The sequence below is a fragment of the Astyanax mexicanus genome, chromosome 1, assembly GCF_023375975.1.
Source record: "Astyanax mexicanus isolate ESR-SI-001 chromosome 1, AstMex3_surface, whole genome shotgun sequence".
Taxonomy (NCBI): Eukaryota; Metazoa; Chordata; class Actinopteri; order Characiformes; family Acestrorhamphidae; genus Astyanax; species Astyanax mexicanus.
The window spans coordinates 121,242,926-121,270,585 of NC_064408.1; the positions used below are offsets into that span (position 1 = coordinate 121,242,926).

General features: G+C 37.0%; 1 protein-coding gene and 3 long non-coding RNA genes across 4 annotated transcripts in view; 1 reads left to right on the forward strand and 3 right to left on the reverse strand.

Annotated features, from left to right (window-relative positions):
* LOC125784406 (uncharacterized) overlaps nt 1–7,251 on the forward strand; it is a 71,083-nt gene extending 63,832 nt beyond the window's left edge. Inside the window, exon 3 of the long non-coding RNA XR_007427199.1 lies at nt 7,145–7,251. This is a non-coding gene — a long non-coding RNA (uncharacterized LOC125784406). The remainder of the gene's footprint in view (nt 1–7,144) is intronic.
* Nucleotides 1–26,952, reverse strand: part of LOC125783645 (B-cell receptor CD22-like) — a 141,739-nt gene extending 114,787 nt beyond the window's left edge. Inside the window, exons 1-5 of the mRNA XM_049467556.1 lie at nt 26,721–26,952; nt 21,996–22,048; nt 19,793–20,134; nt 18,861–19,157; nt 10,157–10,420 (exon numbers count right to left, since the gene is read on the reverse strand). Of these exons, the coding sequence (XP_049323513.1) occupies nt 10,157–10,420; nt 18,861–19,157; nt 19,793–20,134; nt 21,996–22,041 (949 nt within the window). The 5' untranslated portion in view covers nt 22,042–22,048; nt 26,721–26,952. The remainder of the gene's footprint in view (nt 1–10,156; nt 10,421–18,860; nt 19,158–19,792; nt 20,135–21,995; nt 22,049–26,720) is intronic.
* On the reverse strand, nt 2,058–4,894 carry LOC125784423 (uncharacterized). Its single transcript, XR_007427221.1, has 3 exons — nt 4,567–4,894; nt 3,130–3,159; nt 2,058–2,190 (listed from the first exon to the last, which is right to left on the reverse strand). It is a non-coding gene; the product is annotated as an uncharacterized LOC125784423 (long non-coding RNA).
* Nucleotides 14,613–15,424, reverse strand: LOC111192864 (uncharacterized). Its single transcript, XR_007427198.1, has 2 exons — nt 15,346–15,424; nt 14,613–14,771 (listed from the first exon to the last, which is right to left on the reverse strand). It is a non-coding gene; the product is annotated as an uncharacterized LOC111192864 (long non-coding RNA).
* Nucleotides 26,953–27,660: the final 708 nt, after the last annotated feature.

A 27,660-nucleotide genomic window follows, 5' to 3' on the forward strand; every position in this document is an offset into this window, starting at 1 on the left:
AAACTCAGTCCTTAATCATGCTAAGCTAAAGAGCTAAAGGCTAAAGCTGCTGTTTCCATGTGGGTCAGCCAGACGTGACTCTTCCTGTATCAGTTTTCTTAGGTTTCCAAGAGTCTTTTGAAGGTATAGGAAACGGCGCTCACCGCTCTCTGGCTTTATCTGTAAATCTTTACTCATACCTTGACTCTGCTCCCTTGATTTACAAATGAAATGTAAAATTTACTGATGATCAGTGATGGTTTGGAGAGACATGTCATCTGCTGGTGTTGATCCACTGTGTTTTATTATCAAGCCTAAAGTCAGTGCAGTTTTGTGTCACAAAATCTTACAGCACTTCATGCTTCCCTCTGCTTCTGACAATTTTTATGTGGATGCTTATGAAGATTTCATTTTCCAGCAGGACTTGGCACACTGCCCACACTGTAGCCAAAAGTACCAATTGGTCTTATGTAATATTCAAATTTCATTGATACACCATTATCATTGACCAACAATAAAATAAATAAACACTTAAAATAGATCACTCTGTGGGTTATTACATCTATATAATATATGAGTTTCACATTTTCAACTGAATTACTGAAATGAAGTAACTTTTCAAACATATTTCAATTTTTTGAGATGCAACTGCAGCATCAGACCTTCTTTCACACAATGGCTCCCTCCACTGGCTCAGTCGAGCACTGCACACTGCACAGGGTAACTAAACCCCCTGATTTTAGCTAAGCCACATGGCAACAGCACCTTAACCTCAGCTTTACAAATCTCTTCTTCAGTCTAAGTCTTTTCAGTTTCAGCAGTTTCTGACAGGTGAAGTGATTAGCAGTAATAAAGTCATTAATAAAATGAAAATTAAAAATTAAAAAGCACTGCTACTGAAGTACTACACAATAAGGAGTGTTTTAAAACTTTTGACTGGTAGTCTATGTGGGCAGAATGAATAGTGACCGTTTGAGGAGTTGCAGGCTGATAATGAGTGTGTATGTTTGTGTGTTTGTGTGTGTGTAGGCAAAATAATCCATTTCCTTTTAGAATGTAAATTGCACAATGTTCCTTAATATTTAAGTTTTTCCCAAGTACCGTATTTTCCAAATTATAAGGCGCATCATTATCAGCAAACGTCTATTTTTTGGTCTATTTTCATACATAAGGTGCGCAGGATTAAAATGCACCTTTTAAGCAACACTAGTAAGGGACAGGGGTGTGGCCATGTTTTTCTTCTAATTCATCTACACAGAATTCTCTACTAAAAACTGTTTATTTGGGTGAGTAAAGTGCTTTTGTTTATTTACGGTAAGCTTAAATTTCCAATATTTTAGCCGCGGTTAGCAGTGCTTAGTAAATGTCGCTAGTAAATGTCGTCCAATAGCGCTACACTGAGGAACCCTGAGTGTTACGGTAACCCAGGGTGATATTAGCTAGCGGTTCATCCCACAAATCTTGATTTAATGTAGCTTGTTTGCACGGATAACGGCTAATGCTAATACTGCTCTAGCAGTGCTAGGCAGGGTTAGCAGCAGGGTACATACCAATAATGCTCACCTTTAAACAGTGAAAGAGCTAGCACTTAGAACAGTTAACTTAGCGGCTAATGCTAATGCTGCTCTAGCAGTGCTAGCTGGAGTTAGCAGCAAGCTACAGGCTGATAATACTCACCTCTGAGCGGTGAAAGAGCTAGCGCTTAGCACGGTTAGCAGCTAATGCTAATAGTGCTCCAGTCTGGGTGCTGGAGAACTAAACTGAAACTCCTGTATAACTCTGTACTTCAGTAGAGAGACTTTACTGTTCCTTAATACCTGACTGAAAATTAGGTCACAGTGCAGATTTTACCCAAATTTTCTGCTGTTTAATCGATTATTTTTCATAAATGTTGTAAATACATGGTATTTTAGTTAAGAACCCCATGAAACATTGTTTTCAGCATATAAATATATAATATGGATTTATACACATACATATAGTATGGACTGTTACAATGTTACAAAAATATAAAAGAGGTAGTGATAATTTTTAAAAGTTAAAATGTGTTTTAATGAATTAGAGTTAGTGGTTTGTACCTTCTCTGTAGAAATCTCTTCTATCTCCATGGTGTTGGCGTAAATATCGTCATCCTTCACATTGTTACCGTAAAGATTGGATTCGCACACATCAGCAGTTTTGCTTAAATTTTCATTTGAACATGCACGCTGACTATAAGAAAAAAATGCAGTATTTAAACGACATTAGAGAATATAATATATTATGCTCATTTTAAATAAAAATAAAAAACAACTATAAATACTCAGTGGTTAAATTCCATTATTTTTTATTCTTTTTAAAATTATCTGCATTGTAAATTAATACAAAAGTTATCCAAACTATAAAGAAAAACATATCGAATTATTTAGTAAAGGTAGAAAAAAGAAGTGTTAAACCAAACAGATTATGTATTATTTTTCACATTCTTAGATTAGACATTTTTCCACATCTCTGCTGGATTTTCTCAGTCAGCTTTATGAGGCAGAGTCACTTGAAATTCAGGCTTAACAGTTAACAGCTGTGCTGAACTCATCAAGAGTTAATTACTTGAATTTCTTGACTCTTAATGTGTTTGAGAGCATCAGTTGTAAAGTAGTGAAGAGGTAGAGTTACAGGTATACAGTGAATAGTGAATATTTGAGTAATGTTCTAATCCAGATTATGAGAAGCAAGAACTACTAAACTAAATAAAGAAAAATACTTTCAAGAAGAAATGAAGGGCAGTCAAACAGAAAAGAAGAATTTCAAGAACTTTAAAAGTATCCTTAAGTGCAGTAACAAAAAAAACCATCAAAAACATTATAATGATGGAACTGGCTCTCATCAGGACCGCCCCAGGAAAGGAAAAGCAAGAGTTTCCTCTGTTGTACAGGATAAGGTCATCAGAGTTACCAGCTTCAGAAACTGCAAGTTAACAGCTCTCCAGATAAGATCACCTAAATGCTTCTTCAGAGAGTTTTTTGGATTGTTTAACACTTTTAAGTTACTACATGATTCCTTATGTGTTCCTTCATAGTCTGGATCACTTCACTATTCAGTTACTATGTAAGAAACAAAAAAAAAACAAAATGTATTCATTTGTCGTTGCTTTAATATTTGTACGAATCTTACCTGGAGGTGGATTTTTGGGCTATTTGACGTCTGTGGCAAAATATGGGGGAAAAATAGAGAGTGGATAATTAATCATTCGATGTAAGAGTCTCAAATGCCAATTTAATTGATTACACAATTTCTGAACAATTTTCTGATAAAATCTAACTGTTGCATAGTAAAAAAAATCAAATGTAAATGATTTAAAATTAGTTTTTGACTGATTGCAAACATACTGCTAAATGCCTGAAAAATTGTCCAGAATTTGTGAGATGAATTTCTCATAAAATAAGCACGTATGAATCCATTCATGGTGGAGAGATATGTAAAGAGTATTGCATGAAACAATAGTGCTCAAATAAAATGGTATAATATGAATGTGTCTGGAAAATATTGGGTCTCTGGGTAGATGTTTGCTTTCTGGACCCAGACTACCCATCTCTGTGTGTAAGTATCTATAGGTTTAAATAGGATCTCCGGTGGATTTTGCATTTTACAGAGACTCTAAGACTAGATCAGTGTCTGAACTGCATTAGCAGGTTGTAAAGTAACATATGACATTGTAAGAACTGTTATTAGTGTAAAAATGTCTATTTTAAAACTTTTCTAACTGTTGTTTGTCTCGCTGCCTCCTGGTTCTGTTATCAGAGGCAATATGTTTGCATTTATGAATATTCATCAGCAAGAGCCAAAATTCTATCGTTTCTCCCCACCCACTCCTCCACCGGACTAAGGAAGCGTTTAACCGGATCACTGGTTTTACAAAAACTAGCTCACAGGGCATTCATTCATACTAGAGACACAACTAGACATTTTAACCCTTTCAGACCTGAATAATGTGTTGAAAAATGCAGGAAAATCCACCTGCATATGTAAACTACTTTTTCTATCGGAAAGTAAAAAGCACAGAAAATTAATTACAACCATCATCAATTTGTCTCTTTTAGCATGAAATGTTTACTTTATTGTAAATCAGGACTGAAACAAGACATTTCTTCTGTTTCTACAGCTGATAAAACAGCGTGTTTACAGAGTAGCACTGTTAGCCCTCACCACCAACCAACTACAGCATGAAATAATATTAAAACTAAAACACAGTATCAGTAAAAGATTTTACAAGCCCCAGACTAAAATATATATTTCAGTTCGGAGCAATTTACTGCAAGCTAAGCTTACAAACAGACATATTTTACACTTAACATGATATATTTACACATTTAACCTGATCGCTAATGCTAATCGCTAATGCTAATCGCTGCTAGCTTCCGCCTGCTAGCCTACAGCTTTAGCAGTTAAAACAAACACTTTAACTCAATTTCTACCTCACATATTTACACTCTGGATGTTTTAATAACCTTTTAACTCTCTTATTAACATTTTACGATCCTTACAAAACAGAAATACCCACTGATTTACTAATAATCTGTCTTTATCTGGTACTTATTTATCTGAACTCACCGGAGCTTCTCCTCACAATAGTACAGCACAGACGAACAGCACAAAAATAATCGTTTAAATGAACGAATCTGTTGAACGAATCTTTTTAGTGAACAGATTCTAATGATTCAGTTCATCTAAAAGAGCTGCTGTGCTCATCACTACTAGTTATCTTCTGTAAAGAATTAACCAACTCCAAATAGCGGGTTTTTGTAGTCCTTGTAGAACTGTTAGAACTACATACAGGTCTGAAAGCAGGTCGCAGTGCTGGAAAGAGGCTGCTGTGAGGAGAAGCTCCGGTAAGTTCAGATAAAGTCAGATTATAAGTAAATCAGTGGGTATTTCTATTTTTATAAGGAGCTTAAAATGTTAATAAGAGAGTTAAAAGGTTATTAAAACATCCAGAGTGTAAATATGTGAGGTATAAGTTGAGTTAAAGTGTTTGTTTTAACTGCTAAAGCTGTAGGCTAGCAGGCGGAAGCTAACAGCGATTAGCATTAGCGATTAGCATTAGCGATCGGGTTAAATATAATATTAATATATTTATTTAATATATATATAATATATTAATATTATAATATAATTAATATTATATTTTATTAAATAAAATATGGCTGTTTGTAAGCTTAGCTTGCAGTAAATTGCTCCAAACTGAAATATATATTTTAGTCTGGAGCTTGTAAAAGCTTTTACTGATACTGTGTTTCTGTTTTAATATTATTTCATGCTGTGCTTGTTTGGTGGTGAGGGCTAACAGTGCTACTCTGTAAACACACTGTTTTATCAGCTGTAGACACAGAAGAAATGTCTTGTTTCAGTCGTGATTTACAATAAAGTAAACATTTCATATATTAAATTATATATATATATATATATATTCATTTTACTTCTTTAAAAAGATATATACGACAGTGCTGTATACATTTATTACACTCTGCAACTGTAGGGGGCGCCCACAAGCACAAAATCTCAATCCTACCTAGTTGGAGCTTTTAACTCTTTTTTTAAACAGTTTATATTTTTCTGCTTCTGGATTATGAATGTATATATAATATGAACTAAGTAATCACTGATTATTAATATCTGAGCTAAATGTACCTCTTTCTCAGGTGAACAGCCACCACAGTAACTCCCAGGATGACACAAACAGCTACTCCAGTAGCCACAGCAGCTATTATAACAGAGTTTACTGTAAGACAGAGAACAGAAGATTCATGAAGACGACGTTAAACAGGATCTCTGTCTCTCTGTGTCGTTCCTCCTGCAGTACCTTCTGACTGTGGAATCAGGACAGTGGTGTGGTGGAGGTCTGTGGAGAGGTAGTTGGATGCGGTACAGGATACGTTGCCGGTCAGTGGGCCGGTTAACTCCGACACCGTCACTGTACCGCTGTAGCTGGTTGTGATATTGAACTGTGGGAAACGTGCATGGCGTCCATCAACCGTCCAGGAGACGTTAGCTTTGGGCTCGGCCTCCGCTCGGCACACGCAGAGCAGACCTCCAGCCCACTCAGAGCAATTTGGAGAGAGCAGGATTTTGGGAGGAACTGAGGAACAGGAAAAAACAGTGAGTTAACAATACAAACATTTATACAGGGATTGGACAATGAAACTGAAACACCTGGTTTTAGAGCACAATAATTGATTGTGGTGACGGACAGTTCTGGTGGAAACAGGAGAGTTGAGGAGCACATTGAATTCTGCGTGATTTGATCAGCCGTGGTTTTATGTTTTTTGGATACAATCCGGGTTAGCACCCGAACATCCTTTTCAGACAGCTTCCTCTTACAGCATCCACAGTTAATCCTGTTGGATGTGGTTGGTTCTTCTTGGTGGTATGCTGACATTACCCTGGATACCGTGGCTCTTGATGCATCACAAAGACTTGCTGTCTTGGTCACAGATGCGCCAGCAAGACGTGCACCAACCATTTGTCCTCTTTTGAACTCTGGTATGTCACCTATAATGTTGTGTGCATTGCAATATTTTGAGCAGAACTGTGCTCTTACTCTGCTAATTGAACCTTCACACTCTGCTCTTACTGGTGCAATGTGCAATTAATGAAGATTGGCCACCAGGCTGCTCCAATTTAGCCTTGAAACCTCCCACACTAAAATGACAGGTGTTTCAGTTTTATTATTTCTCCTAAATTCCTCCTAAAAATGTTTTTTAATACAGCACGTGTTTAGAAGGTAAGTTCACTTTACTCAAAGTGTAACTTCTCTGGATGAACCAGTAGATTCAAAATACTTACTAGGTTCTACAGGTACAAGAGAGTTACAAGAGAGTAACAACTAGACAACTTTCTGAAACGTACTTTTTACTTTCCCAACACTCATGGTGTAACTGTTCTCTACTCTTTCCGCTCTGCTGGATGCCAATTTTGAAGTGATTTTGAAGTGATCCAGACTATAAAGGAACACATAAGGAATCATGTAGTAACTTAAAAATTTTAAACAAACCAAAATACATTTAGATTAACTTGAGGTTTCTGAGGCTGGTAACTCTGATTAACGTATCATGTGCTCTGCTGGACGCTGGCCAGTTTTGATTGCGTTGTGCTGCTGCTTACATCAAGCTTCTCCTGCTGATAAAAAGAGTTTTTTTTTTAAATCATCACCTCTTTTATTGGTGTTTTGTAGTTTTGAGTCACTACAGCCTCTGTCGTCATGTATCTGTCTCTCTACACCAGAATAAAGCTTTGATTCTGGTCTTTCTACTGTTATCTGTTATATGAGTGTAGGGAATTTATGTTTTTTTGTTTTGTTGACTGCAGTTGTTCCCTAGTCGTGTGTGTTGACGTAACACATTTTCTGCCATGGTACCACCAGCCATGAGATCTAGGTTGAACCATGTTAGCTTTTGACTGTGGTAACCTGTAGTTTGGTGGAGGAGTGGTTATGGGCGTAGAAACCTTCCTTTCCTGGGGCGGTCCTGATGCGTGCCAGTATTATCATTATAGCGTTTTCGATGGTCTTTGGTACCATATATAGATTTTAATATATTCATTCACAGTCTCAATATATTATATTTTGCCCAATATATTATCTTCAGTCGTCTTTTTTTACTGTATTAATTTTTTTAATGCTTTTTTTATGCTATATGTACAGAAGTTAAGAGTTTCAATACATAATCTCAAGAACTCAAGGACATATTATCTTGTTCCCCTAATAAAATGCATATTTTATTTGGTCCTCAATATATCTTAAATAATTTAAATGAGTAAATTTCTTATATTAGGTAAAAAAACTAAAAACAGAATAAAAGCAATAATAACTTACAGTGGACATTCAGCTTGAGCTGCTCTGATTGACCCCGTCCAACAGAGTTAAACACAGTGCAGGAAACGGAGGTCTCCCGCTGGATATTTTTAAGGGTGTAGCGATGTTCTGCTCCACTGTACTTCACAGTGGTGTTCATCTGAGAAACAGACCACTCGTAGCGAGAAGGTGGAGGTCTACTGGTAGCAGAACATGTGAGTGAGAGAGAACCACCCTCAACCACACTGTTTCCTTCAGCCTGTATTTTCACATCTGAGGGGGAATCTGCAAAAAAGCACAAAACGCAAGTTTATTTCTGTATTTGTAAGATTTAAGACTCAATGCAGAAGTTTAAAAGAACGTTTTAAAAAGAAATGATAAAACAAAAAAGGTAATGCACACTACAGTGGTGTAAAAAGTGTTTGTCCCTCCTCTTAATTTCTTAATTTTTTTGCATGGTGGTCACTTTTAAATGTTTTAAAACAAAACAAACTTAAATATAGGTCAAAGACAACAAAAGTAAAAACAAAGTGCAGTGTGGAAAAGATATCACTGCTGACATAAATTTGTGGAAAAAATATTACTGCTGAGGTAAGTGTGTGGTAAAAATATCAATGCTGAGGCAAATTTATGGTAAAAATATCACTGCTGTGGTAAATTTGTTGTAAAAATATCAGTGCTGAGGTAAATTTGTTGTAAAAATATCCCTGATGTTATACATTTATGGTAAAATATCACTGCTGAGGTAAATTTGTGGTAAAAAAAAAAAATTCACTGCTGAGGTAAATTCATGGTAAAATATCACTGCTGAGGTAAATTAAAGGCAAAAATATCACTGCTAAGGTTAATTTACGGTACAATATCACTGCTGTGGAAAATTTGTGGTAAAAATTACTGTTGAGGTTAATTTGCGGTAAACATATCACTGCTGGGGTAAATGTGTAGTAAAAATATCACTGCTGAGGTAAATTTTTGGTAAAATATTAGTGCTGAGGTAAATGTATGGTAAAAAATATCACTGCTGTGGTAAATTTGTGGTAGGAATATCACTGCTGAGGTAAATTTGTGGTAAAAAATATCACTGCTGAGGTAAATTTGTGGTAGGAATATCACTGCTGAGGTAAATTTGTGGCAAAAATGTCACTGCTGAGGTAAATTTGTGGTAAAAAAATATCATTACTGAGGTAAATTTGTGGTAAAAATATCACGGCTGAGGTAAATTTGTGGTAAAAAATAGCATTACTGAGGTAAATTTTTTGTTAAAAAATTTCACGGCTGAGGTAAATGTGTGGGAAAATATCACTTATGTGATCCATTTATGGAAAATATCACTGCTGGGGTTAAAGTGTGGGGAAACATATCACTGCCTAGGTAAATTAAAGGCAAAAATATCACTGCTGAGGTAAATTTATGGTAAAAAATATCACTACTGTGGAAAGTTAGTGGTAAAAATATGACTGTTGAGGTTAATTTGTGGTAAACATATCACTGCTGAGGTAAATGTGTGGTAAAAATATCTTTGTTGAGGTAAATGTATAGTAAAAATATCACTGCTGTGGAAAATTTATGGTAAAAATATCACTGCTTTTGAAAATTTATGGTAAAAATATCACTGCCGAGGTAAGTTTGTGGTAAAAAATATCACTGCTGAGGTAATTGTGTGGTAAAAATATCACTGCTGAGGTAAACTTGTGGTAAAAATATCACTGCTGAGGTAAATTTGTGGTAAAAAAATATCACTGCTGAGGTAAATCAAATTTATTTGTATAGCGCTTTTTACAACTGGTGTTGTCACAAAGCAGCTTTACAGAAACATGATCACAGCAAGAATCAGGCAAAATATGTGTGGTAAAATATCACTGCTGAGGTAAATCTATGGTAAATATCACTGCAGAGGTAAATTTGTGGTACAAATATCACTGCTGAGGTAAATGTGTGAAAAAAATATCACTGCTGAGGTAAATGTGTGAAAAAATATCACTGCTGAGGTAAGTTTGTGGTAGGAATATCACTGCTGAGGTAAATGTGTGGTAGGAATATCACTGCTGAGGTAAGTGTGTGGTAAAAATATCTTTGTTGTGGTAAATGTATAGTAAAAATATCACTGCTGTGAAAACTTTGTGGTAAAAATGTTACTGTTAAGGTAACTTTATGGTAAAATATCACTGCTGAGGCTCAGTATATGAATCAAGAGTTTCAATATATTAGCTTAAGGACTCAAGGACATATGTTGTTCTCTTAATAAAATGTATATTTTATTTGGTCCTTAATATATTTTATATAATTTGAATTTGGGAATTTCTTATATTAGGTCAAAAATCTAAAAACAGACTTAAAGCAATAATAACTTACAGTGGACGTTCAGCTTGAGCTGCTCTGACTGACCCTCTCCAACAGAGTTAAACACAGTGCAGGAAACGGAGGTCTCCCGCTGGATATTTTTAAGGGTGTAGCGATGTTCTGCTCCACTGTACTTCTCAGTGGTGTCCATCTGAGAAACAGACCACTCGTAGCGAGAAGGTGGAGGTCTACTGGTAGCAGAACATGTGAGTGAGAGAGAACCACCCTCAACCACACTGATTCCTTCAGCCTGTATTCTCACATCTGAGGGGGCATCTGTAAAAAATACACTATATTTGTAATATATTTCTATATTTGTAAGATTTAAGACTCAATGCAGAAGTTTAAGTGAAGTTAAATAACGTAATTTTCGGAGATTGATCCACGCCCTTACACCTCCCATTCCCAGACCTATATAAACCGTCACTTCCTCTCTACCTGCTTGTCAAACAACCTCACATGTGGTGTTGGCTCCCGCTACTGATCCGCTATGGTCCTTCACCTATATGTCTCCTGCCTCCGGTCGTTCCCTTCCACCCCGGCTTCTCCTCCGCCACTGCTCCCAGCTGCATTCCCTGGTAATGGTGTGTTTTTTCCCAACTTTAGCGGCTGGCGTCTCCTCTCCTGGCTCCCGCGAGGTCGCCTTCAGACTTTGTCGACTCCTCCCCGCTGCCTCTCCTGGTGCGCACGCTCCTGCCTCCCGGCGTCCCTGTTTTCCCCCTCCAACCGGCATTCTTCCCCCTCCGCCTACCTGCGGCTTTACTGGGTACTTGAGCGTGGCCACTCCTCCTCTCTCTCCTATCAATGCACACTGTGCCTTTAGGCATCATCCAACCGCTCCCTCCATCTTCTAACTCCTCCCTCTCTCTCTCATTACTCGTAATCCAACCCCTCCCTCATCATCCAGCTCCTCTCTCTCTTATTACTCGACATCCAACCCCTCCCTCATCATCCAACCCCTCCCTCACCATCCAACTCCTCTCTCTCTTTCTCTCATTACTCGTCATCCAACCCCTCCCTCACATCCAACTCCTCTCTCTCTTTCTCTCATTACTCGTCATCCAACCCCTCCCTCGTCATCCAACCCCTCCCTCATCATCCAACCCCTCCCTCATCATCCAACCCCTCCCTCACATCCAACTCCTCTCTCTCTTTCTCTCATTACTCGTCATCCAACCCCTCCCACGTCATCCAACCCCTCCCTCATCATCCAACCCCTCCCTCATCATCCAACCCCTCCCTCACATCCAACTCCTCTCTCTCTTTCTCTCATTACTAGTCATCCAACCCCTCCCACGTCATCCAACCCGTCCCTCCGTCATCCCCCTCTTCCTCCCTCCGTCATCCAACTCCTCTCCCCCGTCATCCCAACTCCACCCCTAGTCATCCAGTCATCCCCATCATCCCTGCATCAGTCTGTCCGTCTTCCTGGCCCACCTCCCATCATCTCTCCCCGTGAGCCGTCTGCCCACCGTCCTCCCTCGGCTATGCCTCTGCCTTCTTCCTTCCTGAGCCACGCCCCGGCCCCTGCTGCCCTTCCAATAGCTTCCTGTCTGCCTTCTGTCTCCCACGTCATGCCTCTCCAGCAGCTCCTGCCCCTCTATCATCTTCGTCCTCGCCTTCATCATCCTCGCCTTCCTCTTCATCCTCACCCCCTTCATCGCATCCTCGCCACCTTCACCCTCGCCTTCATCACCTTACCATTGTCATCTTTGGCGCCATAATCGTCGCCCTCATTGTTTTCTCCACTATCACTGCCATCTTCATCATCATGGCCATCTTCATCACCATGGTCATCGCTGCCTGCGTCACCACCATCATCGCCGTTGCCTACGTCATTGCCTTCTTCATGGTCATCTTGGCCGTCTTCATCATCATCGTCATCACAGCCATCTCTGCCTACATCTCTGCCATCATCGTCATTGCCTTCATCACCGCCATCATCATCTTCATGAACATCTTAATCACCATCATCGCCACCATCTCTGCCCACATCACCACTATCATAGTCATTGCCTTCATCACCGCCATTGTCATCGCCATTACCATCATTGCCTTCGTCAACATAGCCATCGTTGCCATCATCATTGCCTGCATTACCGCACAAATTACCTTCGCCGTCATCTTTGTCGCCATCTACCGATATTCGTCACCATCAATGCCTTCATCGTCTTCGTCTTCATGATAGTCTTCGCCATGGTCTCCGTCCTCCGAACCATCATCGACCTACTTCTGTTCGCTTCTGTCAAGTTGGACTGCCATGGGCACCCCGTCTGCCTTCATTGGTTGCACCTGCTATGAGTCACGGAGCAGCGGCGTTCTCTTTGGGGCTTTTAAACTACACCACGCGCATCATTCCACAAGTCCTTTGACACCATATTCCACTTCAACCGATTCTGGCTCCCTGGACCTCATCCTCTATGCTACCCCCACACTGCCTTCATCGTCTTGCCAGCATTTGTTCTTACCCGTTCTTCCTTTATCTCTCTGCCTTAATTACCTCTCTGCCTTAATTCTTCCTCAACTGCTACTCTGATCTCCTCACCCTTTCCAACCACCACCTATTCTCTGTTCATCAGAGACGTCACCGAGAGCCACTTCTTCGCTTCTCATATTCTGTCATATTCTCCCTGCTGTCACAATCATCTGACAGATCTCACTATTATAGATAAGTAACTTTACCCTCAATCATACACAAATTCACCAGCTCGAATCAGGAGCCTCCCAAGGACTACCTGATCACACATTCCAAAATTCTCTAGCACTAGAGATCCCAAGCCTTCCACAGCTACAGACCTACTCACAATCTTCTTGCCGTACTCAAACTTCTGATCAAATTTTGGGGCTTCAGCTTCACACTTTTCCAGTATTTGTGGTAAAAATATCACTGCTGAGGTAAATTTGTGGTAAAAATATCACTGCTGAGGTAAGTTTGTGGTAAAATATCACTGCTGAGGTAAGTTTGTGGTAAAATATCACTGCTGAGGTAAACTATTGGTAAAAAATATCAGTGGTGAAGTAGAAGTGTAAAAAAAATATCACTTCTGTTGTAAATTTGTGGAAAAAATATCACTGCTGAGGTAAATTATGATGAAAATATCACTGCTGATTTAAATATTTTTAAATTGTAGGATTAGCATATGTTTTGTTTAAAAAAGGAAGACATTTAAATTAAATTTAAAAATAAACTATTTCTACATTTGCACTTGTTCCTCACCGCTTTCAGGCACATGTCACACTCTCACCCACAAACATTCACACATATTTCTCACACACTCACATTTTGTATCTTATTTAAAAATGCAGATTCACACATATATCTTTCACACTCACACATCTATTAATTGTGCCACTCGGCATCAAAGCCATCTATCTATCTGTATATCTGCTTCACCCTGTCAGGAATCATTGGGTTACACCTGCAATTATTGAGGTCTATTAATTGTGTCTAATATGTGTTTCATCATGTTTTTTTTTTTTGTATTTTTGTGCAGTGGTGTGAAAAAAGTGGTGTTTGCCCTCATGATTTCTTTTTTCTTTTTTTTTGTTGCATGTTTCTCACTCTTACAGTTTTTCTCAGTCGATTTAGTACATTTCTCACATCATGATTTACATTGGCATCACAACGAGTGCATTTCTCAAAACAGTTCAGTGCAAACAGCAAAACTCAATGAAATACCTGCAAACTGCAAAAGTAGGTAACTCTCTCAGAATTCTTTGTTTTTGCCTCAAAAGTAAATATTTATTTCGATTAACTCAAAGTATCAAAATAGGATTCAGATCAGGACTTTAACTAGGAAACTCCAAAGTTTTCACTTCGTTTTTCTTCAGCCATTCGTTGTGCTGTTCACACTACACGACTGGTTGTTGAGTTGTTGAGACTTTCACACTAAATGACTGATCAGAAACACAGGGTCACAAATTACACAATTTCTCACTGTGGGAAATTAGACTGTCCCTGCCTCCTTGCCTTCATCACCATATCCATCGTCGGCATTGCCTGCATTACCGCACTAATTACCTTCACTTTTCTAGCAAAGCTGCCCCGAACTCCTGCCCAATCATCTGAGTTCGCCCCCTTCTCTATTCCTTCTCCTTCAGTCAAGGTTGTGGGGAAATACTAGCAAAGTGGAGTTAAATAACGTAATTTTAGGAGTTTTATCCACGCCCTTACTCCTCCCATTCTCCTCCCTATATAAACCATTGCTTCCTCTCTACCTGTGCGCACCCACCTCCTCCCCATCTTCCTCCTTCATTTATTTACTCCCTTTCTCTCAATAAAAGCTAATGCACACTACAGTGGTGTACAAAAGTGTTTGCCCCCCTAAATTTCCTAATTTATTGCGTGGTGGTCACTCTTAAATCTTTCAAATCATCAAACAAACCTAAATATAAGTCAAAGACAACACAAGTAAAAACAAAGTGCAGTGTGGAAAAAATATCACTGCAAAAGTAAATTTGTGGAAACAATATCACTGCTGATGTAGCCGGTCTGCACTCTGCTGCTACCCTCTTCTGCGTTGTGTGTGTATGGAATAAAGCTCAGGACACCGGAATCAGCTTCAGTCTGTGTATTTGTTTCTCCTCTCTCAGTCAAGTTCTCTGCAGGCTCTCTCAGTCAAGTTCACTATATAAAAAGCCTATATAAAAAGCATATAGAGCAAAGTAGATACAGATTTTGGTCTCAATAGCTTCAACAGGGAATGCCTCTCTCAGTCAAGTTCACTGCAGACTCACAATACATGTGTATGAAAATAAAATACATATCTTTAAATACTATTAATAATAATAATAATAATAAAAAAATAATAATAATCATCATTATTATAAAATCACTTATTTACGACATTAATATCCCAAATGTCAACAAAAAACAATATTAAAATACCCTTATAATATTCAACACTTTAGTGATATGCTTATGCAATAATAAACTAATATTTATGTATATATATATATAGTTATAGTTTTATAGATTCAGTATTTATTTCAACACATGTAGCTACTACAACCACTTCTTGGTAATAAGTTCTGTTATTTCAAAATATATCAACTGAATTACTGAATGTTTTTTTTTTTCCATTTCTAGTACAAACAAAAAAAAAAAAAATAGAAGAAACAATAAAACAAAATGGCATCCTCCATTTTATATACACAGTACATCCACTAAAATCAACTAAAATGGCTATGGAAGTGCTCACCTATATAAAAAGCATATAGAGCAAAGTAGATACAGATTTTGGTCTCAATAGCTTCAACAGGGAATGCCTAACACGAAAAAAAAGCCAGCATAATAGTTAGGCTCAAAAGCTAGGAAGCTGTATTGCCAACAAACCAGTAGAGGGCGCATACTGCCCGCTAAACACAGTGCAACAGTGCATCTATCTATCTGTCTATCTATCTGTCTATCTATCTGTATATCTATCTGTATATCTGCTTCATTCTGGTCAGGAATCATTGGGTTACATCTGCAATTTTTCAGGTCTATTAATTGTGTCTAATATGTGTTGCATCATGTTTGTTTTTTTTTTTTTGTATTTTTCCAATTTTGTGCAGTGGTGTGAAAAAAGTGGTGTTTGCCCTCTTCATGATTTCTTGTTGTTTTCTTTTTTGCATGTTTGTCACTCTTACAGTTTTTCTCAGTTGATTTAGTACATTTCTCACATTATGATTTACATTGGCATCACAACGAGTGCATTTCTCAAAACAGTTCAGTGCAAACAGCAAAACTCAATGAAATACCTGCAAACTGCAAAAGCACGTAACTCCCTCAGAATTCTTTGTTTTTGCCTCAAAAATAAATATTTATTTCGATTAACTCAAAGCATCAAAATAGGATTCAGATCAGGACTTTAACTAGGAAACTCCAAAGTTTTCACTTTGTTTTTCTTCAGCCATTCAGAGGTGCACTTGCTAGTGTGTTTTGGGTCATTGTCCTGCTGCAGAACCCAAGTAACCTGAGCTTGAGGTCACAAACAGATGGTCGGACATTCTCGACATGAAGCAGCAAAGCAGCCCCAGACCATCACACTACCACCACCATGTTTAACATTCAGTATAATTCAGTTCTTTTTCTGAAATTATGTGTTTTATAGTTTTACACCAGATGTAATGGGACACACACCTTCAAAAAAGTTCCACTTTTGTCTTGTCCGTCAACAGAGCATTTTCCCAAAGTCCTGGGTACGGTGGCCCAGAAGGGCACATCACAACAACATTTACAATGCAAACAAAAAGATGACAAAGCATTTTCTTAATGTAGTTGCGGTTGTTGTCTTTTTGTTGCAAAATTGAGACCTTAATGTTGTTTTTGCTCAGCAGTGGTTTTCGTCTAGGCACTCTGCCATGCAGGTCATTTTTGCCCGATATTTTTTAGTCTACTTTTATATATAAAGTTTCTCAGTGAGGCAAATAAGACCTGCTTTTTAAAATAATAAAAAAAAAAACATTTAAGAATTTGATGATATAAAACTAAACCCAAAATACTAACAAAAATATAATCTTATGAATTTCAAAAGATAAAAACAAAAAAACTTGTTTGTATCTTCACAAATATTTGTTGCGCATTTTAGCAGAGGATACTGACGTTTACGGTGCGAAGATACACCAGCAGCTCATTTAAGGAAACAGTAATATTATTTTACTCTTTATTTTGTTTATTGTTAAAAGTTAAAAGTCATGTATGCTTTCTGCAGTGTGTGTGTGTGAGTGTGTGTGTGTGTTTGTGCGTGCTCTGCAGTGTGGGCAAAAGGTGTGAAAATAGACTGTTGACAGGATGTAAGATAGCAAAGAGCATCGTGACACAAGTTGCGCAGGGTGTAATATAGGGCACATAGTGTGTTAAATTTAACACCAGTCAGGTTTCTGGACAGAGTTTGAAATCCCTCTAAAGATTTTCTATAGGGTTTAGGTCTGGAGACTGGAGGCTAGGCCACTCCAGAACCTTGATATTTTTCTTACGGAGCCACTCCTTGGTTATCCTGGCTGTGTGTGTTGGGTCATTGTCATGTTGGAAGACCCAGCCACGACCCATCTTCAATGCTCTAACTGAGGGAAGGAGGTTGTTCCCCAAAATCTCACAATAGATGCAATACATGGCTCCGGTCATCCTCTCCTTAATACATTGCAGTCGCCCTGTCCCATGTGCAGAAAAACACGCCAAAGCATGATGCTTCCACCCCCATGCTTCACAGTAACGATGGTGTTTTTGGGATGGAACTCATCATTCTTCATCGTCCAAACACGGCGAGTAGAATTAAAACTTAATTAAGTTCTATTTTGGTCTCATCTGACCTCAGAACTTTCTCCCATGACTCCTCTGGATCATCCGAATTGTCATGAGCAATTTTAAGAGCCTTTCCCTGCCATGCATGACTTTAAACTATGACTTTTTGGTGTATTTTACCCACTACCCACTTAATACACTACACGGCTTTTGAGTCTTCAGTCGTTGTGCTGTTCACACTACATGACTGGTTGTTGAGCTGTTGAGACTTTCACACTAAATGACTGATCAGCAACATGGTGTCACAAATTACACGATTTCTCACTGTAGGAAATTGCCCACTCACCTCACAACTCTCCAGAAACACGTTTCGTCACGAGAACACACCTAAACTAAACGCACCAAAAAAGCAGCCATGTCATTCCAGAGAATCTCTATAGAGGAGAATACGCACTTAAAGTGAGTCCAACATGAACGGGTTCATATGAAGCAACTGAGTTTATAAAAAATCTAAATCAGAGTTTATAAATGTCTGATCAGTTTTATACTGAAATATGTACTTATGTCCTCAACACAGAACTATGTCAAATGTTTCAGTACCGCAGACATAATTTGTTTTATCATTTTTAACTGCAGTAACCTCTTTAAACATGCTCTACCTGCATCTCCAGGATCAGCTCGCCAACCAATCAGCTCACAGTAGCAGTAAGCTAGTGCTTTACAGCTTTTTCTTTAGATAAACAGAAATGCTTTCTTAGTTTTTTTTTAGTAAAATACATTATTCTGCTTTCTAAAATTAAAGAAAGTAGTTCAAAGTTATTTTAAATTTAAAGTTTTTAGCTTTTAGCTCCATTCACCCCTATTTATACAGGACTCACTCACGGGCTCCCTCTAGAGTTTAACAGTCATTTACTGATATAACAGGAAGAATGGTAGGATGGTCAGACTCTCCATAAACAGCTCTGATATGTTTTGGACCCGTGGTTCTCTCTCTCTGTGATCTCATTGGCTGTATGTAGCCGCTGCTCCTGACTCCTAGTCGCCGACTGAGTCAGATATTAAACATAGTCTTTCAGTAGTTCACACTACGCAACAGCGCAAGCGCTGAGTAATCAACGTTTTTGTTGGCGATCAACGAAAAACTGTTGGTGATTGAAAAACTGGACCAAAATCGTGTAATGTGAACCTGGCATTAGTAGTTGGAGTCTTACTGATTGTGTGGGGTGGACAGGTGTCTTTATGCAGCTAACGACCTCAGTCAGGTGCTTCTAATTTAGAATAATAAGAGGAGTAGAGGTGAACTTTTTAGAGGCAGACAAACAGGTATTTGAGGGCCACAATTTTTGCTGATTGGCAGGTGTTCAAATACTTATTTTGCAGTAGTAACACAAATAAATTAATAAAAAAAATCATACATTGTGATTTCCTGATTTTTAAGATTAGTAAGTTATAAGTTTTTTTATAATTTTGGTGGTAGACTGGTTTACTCACATAAGACGTTGATCTGAAGGGCATTGCTGTAAGTTGTTTGACTGCTGAAGATGCTTTGGCACCTGAGATACTTCTCGTGGTCCTGAAGGCTTGGTTTGAACTTCGCTTGGAAGACCGTAGTCCACAGTCCGTCCTGTTCCTTTGTGGTGGGCTCACTGTTAGAAACACTAGATAAGCCAATCCATTCGACCGGTGGTGGAGATGAAGGACAGGAATGACGGATTGAGCAGGTGGCAGAGAACAGTTTTCCCTCCACTTGTTGGTTGTCTATGGAAATGTGGGGATTCTCAGGGTTCACTGTGAGAAAGTACAAGCCAAAGTCAGGAGCTGCAGGGTTTCTTGCGTTTTATCTGACATTTATTCGATTGCAGACAGTATGAACCCATAAAACTGGGTATTATGTTTTATCTGCTCAACTTTACCACTTCTGACAACACTAAAGATCACCTAATGCGGATCCCTGTCTTTTGTATCATGAGGGTGCAAAAGTACGCCTTGCGTGGCTCAAAACGTGCAAATGTCAGTCAGTCAATTAATAACGGGTGTGTTTTGGTTGTAATATGAAATAAACCGTGTGGCAGATTCAATTCCTTTAAGAACCAGGGGAGCTCTTTGGCGCCATTGCATCTTAACAGCACAATGCTTTTAAGCGTCTCAGCAGAGACAGATACTGACCTGCTCATTTAGACTGTGAAGGTACACCAGCAGCTCATTTAAGGGAACACTAATGTTATTTTATTCTTTATTCTGTTTATTGTGGCTGTAAAAGCTAAGATAGAATTGGGCGGCTTACTGTTGACTGTTGTCAGGGTTTTAATCAGTCAGTGGCGCACCTGTATTTCCCACCACCAAGATAGAAACACACCAGAAATTTACCTGAACTCACTGTGTTGTGTACAGTGAAGCTGTAATTGGTATTAGTGAATACTCACCAATGTATATTTGGACGAGATGATAGTCGTTACCGGTGTCAGGCTGGATCCATGGATACAGCTTTTCACTGTTGTCTCCTTGGCGAACTCTGTAGATCCTCAGGCTGCAGTCTCCTGCTGAAGAACTTCCTGGGGCTGATGTTCTTCCTCTGAAACGGTCTGTTATATCTCCATAGTTTGTGGAATACACTATTGGGTCTCTACCTGAGACGTACTGGTACCAAATCACATGAGAGTGTGAGCTGGTGCTGCATGGTAGCGTGACACAGCTTCCCTTAACAGCTGTAACTGATTGTGGCACATTAACCCACCTACCATGGCACAGACAGATCAGCACTGAAACTGTAAAAAAAAAAAACCAGAAGAATGAAGAGTTTAGTACAATATTAAATTTTCACACAATTATCTGAACTTTCTACTCCTTACATTTTAATAAAAACAGACTTGTTACTCCTATTTCATTTCAGCTCGTTTTCATTCCGGCTTCTCATCATTCAATAAAACCCCTATCCAGATAAATCTCTCCATCCAGATAGAGTGAATCTGATTGTGATTGGATGTAGAGAAATATAAACAAATACCATTCCGACTCCCTATTGGTTTATACTGTGATCCATCACACCTGCACACTCCAGCAAGAACATAGCAGACGTATGTAGCCAGATAAACTCCGGTCCAACTAAGCTTTAATAGCTTTAATATACATTCTACTAAATACAATACATTAATTTGCAATCAGCATATATGCAGCTGAAACACTAGAGAAGAGCCTAGCGCAAAATCCCAAATTATATTATCAACATTAACATTTTAAAAATAGAACATTATAGTCATTATGGCTTATAGATGTGTAAAATGTGTTGTGTTATAAGACTCTGTGGGTGTGGCCTAAGCTTTAGTAATTAATGGCTTTGTTTTTTACATTACTAACTTACGTTACTTCTACTTTTATCCTTTAAGTAGTTTTAAAAGCAATATTTTTAAACAACACTTTTACTTAAAGCTCACCTTCCGTCGTTTTTTCTTTCATTTTAAAATGTCTAGTTGTGGTCTCTAGTATGAATGAATGACATGTGAGCCGTTTTTGTAAAAAAAAAGTGCTCAGGTGTCTCTGTATAGCTCTTTTTTAATGGACTGTTTTAGGGGTGTGTCCAAAATGACCGGATTCCAGCTTTGCTCATGAATATTCATACATGCAAACAGCATTCAAATATCTCTCCTCTGATTGGCTAGGAGCACTGCGACGCCCCTCCACCGCTCTGCCGCTCACTGCCTCCCACCTCCTAACTGATGAGCGGTGATGTTGCGTCGCTTCAGCTCCGCCTCTGGGAGTTTCTCGAGCCAAGGTGGGCTGGTCTGTGAGTTTCTGCCTACGTAGGCAGAAAGATAATTCAAAATTCACCCGTTTTTCGGAGGGGGGGAGGGGGGGAGGGGGGATTTCTTTGCTTAGCTCCTGCAGACGGAGAGACCTACTGTATTCCACAAAAAACAAGAAAAATCGGATTTTCGCGGAAGGTGAGCTTTAAAGAGTAAAGAGTTAAATGCTTTAACTTCCACAGAAGTTAAAGTGGGGGGTGGAGTAAAGCACTATAGGCCTGAGCTTTAGTAATTAATGGCTTTATTTTTTACATTACTAACTTACATTACTTTTACTTTTATACTTTAAGTAGTTTTAGTTTTAAAAGCAGTACTTTTTTAAACACTTTTACTTAAAGAGTAAAGAGTTAAATGCTTTAACTTCCACAGAAGTTAAAGTGGGGGGTGGAGTAAAGCACTATAGGCCTGAGCTTTAGTAATTAATGGCTTTATTTTTTACATTACTAACTTACATTACTTTTACTTTTATACTTTAAGTAGTTTTAGTTTTAAAAGCAGTACTTTTTTAAACACTTTTACTTAAAGAGTAAAGAGTTAAATGCTTTAACTCCCACAGAAGTATTTTAAACCCTATTATCATACTCCACCATCATGCTAATTTGTGTTATTCACTGCAGTGCTGAGAATAAGTGGTGGTGGTGGTTTTCTTTCCTGTGGTTTTCTGAGTTTTGAAGAACAGAGTGCAATTAAGATGATAATAAACTATACAGAGAAACAGATACAGAACTACAGTCTGTACTTTTAGTGTCCGTTATGCTTAGTATAGAAACAATGCGATGGTTTTAATGTTATGGCTGATTGTTGAACAAAACTTTGGGTACTTTACCAGTTAGAAAAATGTTGAGAATGCTGTCTCTCTTCATTACTGCCATCTGAATCCTAGAAAAGTGAAAGACAGAAAATATATGCATTAAATTATATTTTGTATAATACAGTTACAAGAAAAAGCATGTGAACCCTTTGGGATTACTTGGATTTCTGCATAAATTGGTGATTAAATGTGTTCTGATCTTCAACTACGTCACAACAATAGAAAAACACAGTCTGCTTAAACTAATACCACACAACAAACTTAGATGTTTGCTTGTTTTTATTGAACACAACATGTTAACATTTACAGTGCAGGTTGAGAAAAGTATGTGGATTTTGCCGTCATCAACAGAAAAATGAATTCCCAAGTTTACCAAGAGATTTAGCAGGAAAAATTAAGACCATCTGTCCTCCAACTGAAGCTCAACAGAGGATGGATGATGCAACAGGACAATGACCCGAAACATAGAAGTAAATCAACAATGAACGACTTCAACAGAAGAAAATACTGAGCCTTCTGGAGAGTCCTGACCTCCTGAACCCAATTGACATGCTGTGGCATCATGACCTCAAGAGAGATTCACACCAGATATCCCAAGAATATTATAGCTGAACTGAAACAGTTTAGTGAAGATGAATGATCCAGAATTCCTCCTGACTGTTCTGCAGGTCTGATCTGCAACTACAGGAAATGAGTGGTTGATGTTTTTGCTGCCAAAGGAGGATCAACCAGTTATTAAATCCAAAGCTTTACATACTTTTCCACCCTCACTGTGAATGTTAACATGTTGTGTTCAATAAAACCATGCAAACATATCATTCTTTTTAGATATTAGTTAAAGCAGACTGTGTTTGTCAATTGCTGGGACTTAGATGAAGATCAGAACACATTTAATGACCAATTTATGCAGAAATCCAAGTATAATCCCAAAGGGTTCACATACTGAACAAGTTGTTTTGAGGTGATAAAATAAATATGGAATTAAATGAAGTTACATTTCTCCTATAAAAAAAACAGGAAGATTCTTACAGTCAGGAAGAGCATTGAACTGAAATGATATACACCCTACTTCTCAGTGCTGCTTGTGGTACACAGTGTACCACATGGCTCAGTGCTGGGTTTCCTGCCCTTGTTCAGTGTGAACTTTGTGGCGACTCTTTTCACCTACATAACATTTTTGTTTCTCATGATGTTCACTATGTCAGGTTTAACACTCATCTTATATGTTCTTATATAAGTATTTGCCCCCTTACAGAATTATTTTGTTTTTGCTTTTTTGTCATATTTACATTTTTTTCAGATTATCAAACAAACTTTAATATCAGACAAATATAACCGGAGTAAATATAAAAAGCAATTTTTTGATTATTATTTTGTTTATTGTCAATGCTGACGTTGTCACAGTGTGCCTGCCGTGAACTCTGATTCTAACTCACCGAGCTTCTAATAATTGACACCTGTCCTGTTTTTATAAATTCCCCCCGTTTCTGTTCCTCGTCGCCCCGTTTTGAATCTAGTTTCTATCTCTTTTCCCTCGCATTACTTTGGTTTATTGCTCTTCTGTATTTTAGAATTCCCTTTTGCCTGCTCTCCCTGGTGTATTGTTTACTATCTATGCCATTTTGTTACTGACCCTGCCTCACACTTTTTGAAAAGCTGAGTTTAATTTCACTACTGACAACAACCAGGCCTGATTACTGCCAGACCTGTAGAATCAAGAAATCACTTAAATAGAAGCTGTCTGACAACAAGAAGCAGATAAAAGGTCTCAAAAACAACACATTATTATATCCCAATCTGAAGAAACTCAACAACAGATGAGAAAACAAAGATCATTGATCATCTATCAGTCTGGAAAAGATTATAAAGTCATTTCTAAAGCTTTGTGACTCCAGAGAACCACAGTGATTCACTATTATTCACTAATGGAGAAAACACAAATGGAACACTGGTGAACCTTCCCAGGAGTGACTGGCTGACCTAAAGAAATTACTCCAAAAGGGCATGAACAACTCATCCAGGAGATCCCAAAACAACCCAGAACAACATTTAAAGAACTGCAGGATCTCACTTAAAGCCTCAGTTAAGATCAGTGTTAATTATTCAACAATAAGAAAAAGACTGGGTGAAAATGGTCCTAGGAGTGTCCGTTCTTACTGGGTTTAAAGTTTAAGTTAGGACTAGTTCCAAGTGATGGTTAGGATTAGGTTTTGGATTAAAGTGTTTAACATTGTTTTATATCATTTGCATTGCATATTTTACTGATAGATAAATATAACACCCCCAGAACTAAGAACTCAAATAATAAAATATATATTACAAGATTAAAAACAGAATGTTACCACTGAAACTGTTCTATAAGGACAGTGCGGAACAAAAACCTACACACAGAGTTAAATAACACATTTAAAGGTCTTTTGTAAATGTCAGAGGTGTTCTGACAAGTTATATCAACAAAAATTCTGGTTTAAAACAAGGTCACTAAACCATTAAAACTTCTATAAGCCAGTTTCTCAAACCTTGTCAAATCAAGCCTTGTCATGGACTACACAGAATTAATGAAAATGTTCAAAAGGAAGAGAAAGAATCTAGGACTAGCCTTAAACTAGACTTAATCTGGGCAGAAATACGTTACTCTATTCTGACCATTTTATTTCAAATCCAGTTTTAATCAGATTAAAGTTACTTATCTAAGTCACTGTGTGTTACTTTTAATGTCATTTTTCTTAGTTAAAAGATATTGGGGTGATGTCGGAAGCTGCTGAAAGAAGTAACTAATCAAGTAAAAAAAAGTACCTTTAAAATCAAGAAATCCATAAAGTAAGTTTTTCTAAGTTACATTTTCAAAGTAACTATGCTATCACATCTTTATTTTTTTTAAATTTAGCTTTTTAGCTTTTTATACATTTTATATGATTTTCGTATGCTTTGGTTGTTTTATTTTATTGTTATTTTTTATTATTTATTTAATTTATAATTATTTTTACTTTTTTGTTATTTTTTACTGCTTTTATAGTTTGCTTGCATTAGATTCCATTTTATATTATTTTAATGTAGTCTTTTACATTTTTAGTCTATATTTTATACATTGGCTCAGCTACATAGAAGATTAGGGCCAACTCAAAGCACATTAAGATTCATATAAAGTTTGTTTGATTGATTGATCGATTGATTGGTTAAACTTGAAATGTAAACCAATTGAGATCAATTGAACAATATTTTTTTTTATTAATGACAGTGATTGAATCTAAAGTCCAAAATATTACAATGAATAAACAAAAATGAAGTGAAGTAGAAATAGGTTTTCATCCATATCACAATAGAAATAGTTTTTTTATTTCTGCCGCTCACAATCAGAATTTCAAGAAGAGTTCTGATGTTGCATCTTATATGTTCTGATGATGCATCTTATAACAATAATTATATGATTTAATCAAACCTACTTTACTTTACTTTACTTTAGAACATTTATTAAAGTTAAATAACTATTAACTGAAATATTTTCTTTTTTTTTCTCTCAGAATTTCATTCGGAATTATTTTTTTGCCTGATTGTTTGAAATTCTGAGTTTACATTCACCTAAAAACCTGAAAACATAAATTTTAAATTTAAAGATTCAAGGAGACATTATTGTCATTCACGTCACATGTGGTACATGAGGTGAAAAGAAATTGTGATCTCACGCTAAAAATAAGATAAAATAAAATGTTACATTGAACAGGATTAAGGAATTTGATCTGAAAACAGATTAAAATTGAGAATTAAAATATTAAACTGATTTATATCCTGAGCCCTATGCATAACCCCAGCTGTTAGGTGCAGGACTTGTCAATTTCCTGTATTATATTACTTGCAATAACTGAATAACTAACAGTTCAAGTTCCTTTAAATGTTTAGAATAAATATAGATAATACAAATTTTCTAATAATGATTTAAATCAATCAGATGGATTTAGAACTTGTTTTAAGCATCATAATCATTAATTTAATAATTAATAATACATTTTTTAAAAATGCATTTAGTTTGATTGATTTTATATTTCAAATCAATCAATAAATAAATAAATAAAACAATTAATCCACCTTTTTATACATTATACATAAGTTAATTTCTATAAAAGTTTGAATAGGGCCTTAATTTATAATGCATCTAAGACAATATGTTAAATATAGACAAAAAATATGATTATATTAATATATTAATTTAATATAAAATCAAATATTATAAAATAGTATGAATCTAATGCAAGCAAACTGTAAACGTAGTAAAAACGATAAAAAGTAAAAACATAAACATTTAATATCTAATAGAGTTATCTAAGTAATAATTAAATAGTATAATCCAATGCAAGCAAACTGTAAACATAGTAGAAATGATAAAAAGTAAAACATAAAAAGTGAAATAATCAAACAGTTACTAAAAACATTAAACACAATAAAATGAAATAGGTTTTACTGCGAAATATATGCTTTTTAAATTTCACTTGGAAAAATTATATATTTAATATATATTTAGGTGTAAAAGTTTGGGGGAAAACTTAAACAGTATATTGAATAATAACAGCTAACGGATTCATTATTAGATAACCAAGCTATATAGCATGAAAAAAAAACTATTATTATCTATAATAATAATAATAATAATAATACCAATAACAATAATAATAATAACAATATTAATAATAATAATAATAATAATAATAATAATAATAATAATAATAATAATAAAACGACTCTTACCTTTGATATCTGCGGCTGTATTATTCTCTGCAGTTCTTTACAATGTGTTTATACTGGGCACAGCTCTGGTATCTGGGTGGGCTGCACAGTTTCCTTCCTTAAATATACTGAGAGAACGGCCTGTACTACACTTCTGTTCTCTCACACCAAACCACACCACTGTTTTTTTTTTACTTTGTTTCATTACTATTTAAAGTATCCAGCTGAAACCACATTGTGTTCAGCCTGTGTTCTACTCTGTTTTATTACTATTTAAACTCTCCAGTTTAACACACACTGTGTTTAGCCTGTGCTTTACTCTGTTTTATTACTGTTTATAGTATCCAGCTTAACACACACAGTGTTTAGTGTATAAATATAGCTTACATTCAGCTAACACGGAGACGAGACTCACCACACAGCTGAAGTTCATTCCTGTTTTAATCACTGTTTCCCCTACAGCCCCCCACCCATACACAGCATTCTGGGTAACGTAGTTCCCACCAGTACACCTCCCCCTTTTAGATGAGAAATACCCCATACAAATAACTTGAACACATTTCAGAACTACATTCTTTTCTTTCAAAACAGAACAGGTACACTTTTTTCCCTATGTACACAGAGTCCATTTTGCCACAACACTCTCACTACCTTCATCTTTTTTTCCCCTAAAAGCACAATGCTTATATGTCCAGTCTATCAGGAGGTCTAGACAATCTTCCTGATCTTGTGACAAATTCCAGTGGGACGTAGATGCCGCCTGTTTCGCCTCAGCATCCCTTGAGAAGTCTCAACTAAGTAAGATCTACAAGTAAGATCTCTTTCTCATCACAGCGTGTTTATTGTAATTCCCATATACATTTTGTATTGTTGATCTTTGTCGATCCTGTCTGTGTACCTCTGTTAATGTTTGTCTGTGTCTGTTTAGGAGATCCTCCATGTGTAGCTTGGGTTTTGGGAA